The sequence below is a fragment of the Aplysia californica genome, unplaced genomic scaffold, assembly GCF_000002075.1.
Source record: "Aplysia californica isolate F4 #8 unplaced genomic scaffold, AplCal3.0 scaffold00205, whole genome shotgun sequence".
Classification (NCBI taxonomy): Eukaryota; Metazoa; Mollusca; class Gastropoda; order Aplysiida; family Aplysiidae; genus Aplysia; species Aplysia californica.
This window is the reverse complement of record NW_004797475.1, coordinates 260,673-264,704: the sequence shown is the minus strand read 5'-3', so window position 1 is coordinate 264,704 and position 4,032 is coordinate 260,673. Positions and strand designations below refer to the sequence as shown.

Sequence of the window (4,032 nt, the reverse complement as noted above, 5' to 3'; positions counted from 1 at the left end):
ACTCTCTCTCTCTCTCTCTCTCTCTCTCTCTCTCTCTCTCTCTCTCTCTCTCTCTCTCTCTCTCTCACAGAACAGAACAGAGGCTGTGAGGCTTCTTTTCTAGTCACAGAGCTACTACACACCCTGTTGACTGTGAAATAAATGCTGGGCAGTTAGTGTTAGGTGACCGGTTCCGGGTGGGCAGAAAAATGCTCGCCACCTGAGGTCGGGTGGCTAGCACCTGCCATAATTTATACACATGGGTTGGGATTTTTGGTCAATAAAAATAAAAATCATTTTTCATTATGGACCGTTATTGATAATTATTTTCACAGGTTCAAAATGCTGACAGTAGTGATCCTCATTCAGAACCTGCGATGGATGGTCCCGACCACGTTTATGATTGGAGCAGCTCCCGCATACATTACAGTGTGGACCGCTTGGCGAGCACTCTCTGCCATTCTTCCTCGATGGGTTTATGTGAAGGGAGACGATTTTTTGTTCTCCACTTACAAGCGGAATGTTCTATTCTGTTTTGAAACGCTTACAGGCACAGAGGTAGGTGCAGTTTAGTTTAGGCTTGGGGCCATTCATGGAAGATAAGTTTGGCTGTATGCTTAACAGTAATTTTAACTTAACTTGCCTCAAGAATGAATTGCAGTTAGAGTTTTTATTGGTAATTCCATGCTTATATTATTGGTGAAGGAGAAGTTACAAGCATTGGTATTTAGATAGATGAAAAGCTGGCTTTCTCAAAAGCAAAAGATTGCTCTCAATGTACTTAGCCTTCAAAACTTTAAATCTAAAAAAAAAGACTTCAAATAAAAAGCAAACTGCTTTAAAGACAAGATGGAACTTCATAAAACTTTCTTAATGTTGATATTAGTTTTTGAAACCTGCTTGAAGGGTTTCCTGTACCATCACACATATATATATATATATAGTCAAATATGGGTAACTTGAATTCGTCAAGGATTGGAAATAGAGTTCGAGATTTTTGTAATTTGTCATGTCTATGAAAGCCCCAAATACAAAGAAATAGAGAGAAAATCAAGGAAGGTGAAAAAGAACATTAAAACAATTAACATGGTTAGCTCCCCTGATGAACGTGTGGATGGTCTGAAAGGAAGAAGATGAATGAAAGTGAAAAGCAGAAAACATCCCATTTGCATAGCCGACTCCTATGTCTTTCCTTTCCTCTCATTTAATTGGCTTACAGAAAATTACGCCTCTCGCCATCGGCACCGCACGTGTCCCACAGCATGATTGCATGTGTGGTGAGCCAGTCATGTGGTGCAGTAAGCATCACTCCCCAACCCCTCTTCCCCTCTCGTGGTGAGACAAGAACCACGTTTTGGCTGTAGCAATAACAAAGAATCACCTACCCGCGGCTAGAAAGGCTGTAGAGCCGGGTTTGTAGTTGAGAATGCGAAGTGGATTTGTTCGAGATTTGAGTGTAGCGTGTTAGGGAACTTTGTCAAGTCGATACAAAGAAAACATTGGGACTGAAACAGGACCGAGTATTATGTTTGAGATACCCGAGAATTCGTGACTTTCATGTTCGAGATTTGTGGACTTTACTGTTATGGAATAAAACTTTCTTGTGAAGAAATGAATCAACTGACAATAGTGAAATTACAGACTATTTCTGATACAAGTGTTAAGTGTAGATCATAATTTAGAGTATTTACAAGTTTTTTACATGGGTGCACAGTTGAGTGTATTTCTGTATACCGTAATACTTTTTTACATGTATATGTAATGATTTCCACTACTGTGCTCATATACGTTTTCTAAATTTCATCTTTCCATGCCTTTAGGGGTGTCTGTAATTTGGAGGCTTTGCTTGCAAAGAATGAGTTGTGTATCTGACGGAAGTCATGTGATTTTTCTGTTTCCTTTTATTGTCAGTTGATGTTCTATGGTGACCCAGAGTCCATGAAAGAGCTGGTCCTTGGTGAAAACGCACTGTATATCTCCAATCATCAATGCACGGGTGAGACATATATTCAGTTATAGATACAGTAGTCTCCGCCTAAGATCCCACCGCTTACGATCCCGGTTCGCTTAAGATCCCGCTGTTTTAAGAAAACATAATTTTTACTATACAAAAGTCACCCCTAAGATCCCGCTCTGATTCACTCTGAAGGTCTACATTCGGCTAAGATCCCGCATTTCAGATCATAATTTGCGGAAAAAACCCCGGGCGGGACAGTCGATCAACCAAGAGTGAAAATTTGAGATCAATAAACCGACGCGTTTGATTTCCCCGAACATCTCACTCACACCTGAGCTATCCCCCTAAACTTACATTACTCGCTGGGTGGGTAGGGCCAACACGTTCGCTCCTGACGGGATCACATTGAACTGTGAACTCTTCCCTGACCATTGGAGAAGTTGTTTCAGATTCTACTCCCGAATTTGCGAGACAGACTGATTGGTGTGTTCACAACGTAATAGTGTGTAACGACAAAGGCGGTTGGGGGAGATGGAAAGCTGTACATTTTCGACAGGTAAGGGGGAGGGGAGGGGCGACTTGATAAGCGTAGATCTTGAGCCTCATGATAGGATAATAAGTGAAAATGGCACGCCTCATCCCACTATGCCCTGTGATAGGTCATCAAGGTTAACCACTCTTTGCTCGCCATACGTCATAAACCCACCAAGCGGTCACGTCAGTTCATTTTAGAGTGGAGGGAGACCATTTTACTGATTGTGGGCCTTAACATGGGTCACCATAGATTCTTCCCTGGGTTCGTCGGTTAAGATCCCGGTTCGCTTAAGATCCCGCTTTTTCTTGCTCCCGAGCACCGGGATCTTAGGCGGAGACTACTGTATTGAATTTTTTAAACGTACTCTTTTTAAGAGCAGTGACAGTCAGTCTCTAGAAATGAGGCTCTGGCTTATTATAAATAGATACAAACAGATCTGAGGGTATATCTGACTATACCACAACTTACTTTTGATCAGCACAAAAGAAAAAGTTGAAACTTTGTAACTGTCACTAAGTTTATCAATTAGCTGCTGTGTTTTCATTTATTTAAAAGCACACAATAAAAAACTGACAAGAAATGATATGGGTATTTTGTTGGTGTGGGAAACTATTCTCTCACCTATTTTGGGTTTGGTTTTGTTTTTGTGTTTTTTTCTAGTGGACTGGGTGATGGCCAGCTCTGTGGCGCTACGACGAGGCAGCTTAGGCCGATTGCGTTATGTGTTGAAGGATGGCCTGAGATATTTGCCTTTGTATGGATTTTACCTTGGGATGGTGAGTGGAAAGGATTGTGTTTAATGTTTAACTTTTTATTTCTGGAGGGGTTTTCCCACAATATGGGAGCCCTACTTTGGTACAATACCTGAGTGACATACACATCACTTAATTGGCCATTAAATCAAAACAAATGAATTTATTTTGATAGTTCTTCATCTTATTTTTTAAAAACTCTGTAACAGAGACAAATCTACTGCAAAAAATTAATATAATGCTGTTGTCGTCGCAACAATTTGTCAGAGCTGCTGGCATCGGATCACTGGTACAACGGTTCTGACCGCTGGGAGCGTCTTGCCAGAGATAAGGAGTTAAGGCAGTGTTTTCTGAACTTACAAGTCAGAACACTGTGTTAAATACCATGTATTTTTAGTGTTGTATTTCTATGTTAGGGAAATTTGAAGAAACAAGAAAAAAAAAAAGAAATATAAATTATGTGTACCCCTATAAACTGCAGAGCACTGAAATGTTTTCATATACAATGGGGACAGTTGAATGTGGTTTTGAGAAAAAAGTTATGTTTTATGGTACCATAGAATTAAAAGAAATTTCTAAACATTGTAATTTCTCCTTCTCTTACAGCATGGCTCAGTTTTTGTGAAAAGAGCTGGAAGATTTAGCAAGGAGAAAGCAGAGAAGCAGTTATCTCGAGATGCCAAAGATAAAAAACCTGTGAGTTTATGTTAAGGAAAGGGACTGCTTGGTGTTCCCAAGCATGTAATTAAAAGTTTCACCATGGATCTCTCTTTCTCTCTCTCTCTCTCTCTCTCTCTCTCTCTCTCTCT

The 4,032-nt window shown here is 40.4% G+C and overlaps 1 protein-coding gene across 2 annotated transcripts in view; it reads left to right on the top strand.

The window, feature by feature from the left end:
• Positions 1–4,032, top strand: part of LOC101854086 (1-acyl-sn-glycerol-3-phosphate acyltransferase epsilon) — a 14,688-nt gene that overhangs the window by 4,368 nt on the left and 6,288 nt on the right. For both annotated transcript variants that reach the window (XM_035969989.1, XM_005099187.3), the window contains exons 2-5: positions 315–537; positions 1,891–1,975; positions 3,132–3,247; positions 3,830–3,919. In XM_035969989.1, the coding sequence (XP_035825882.1) occupies positions 322–537; positions 1,891–1,975; positions 3,132–3,247; positions 3,830–3,919 (507 nt within the window). In that variant the 5' untranslated portion in view covers positions 315–321. The remainder of the gene's footprint in view (positions 1–314; positions 538–1,890; positions 1,976–3,131; positions 3,248–3,829; positions 3,920–4,032) is intronic.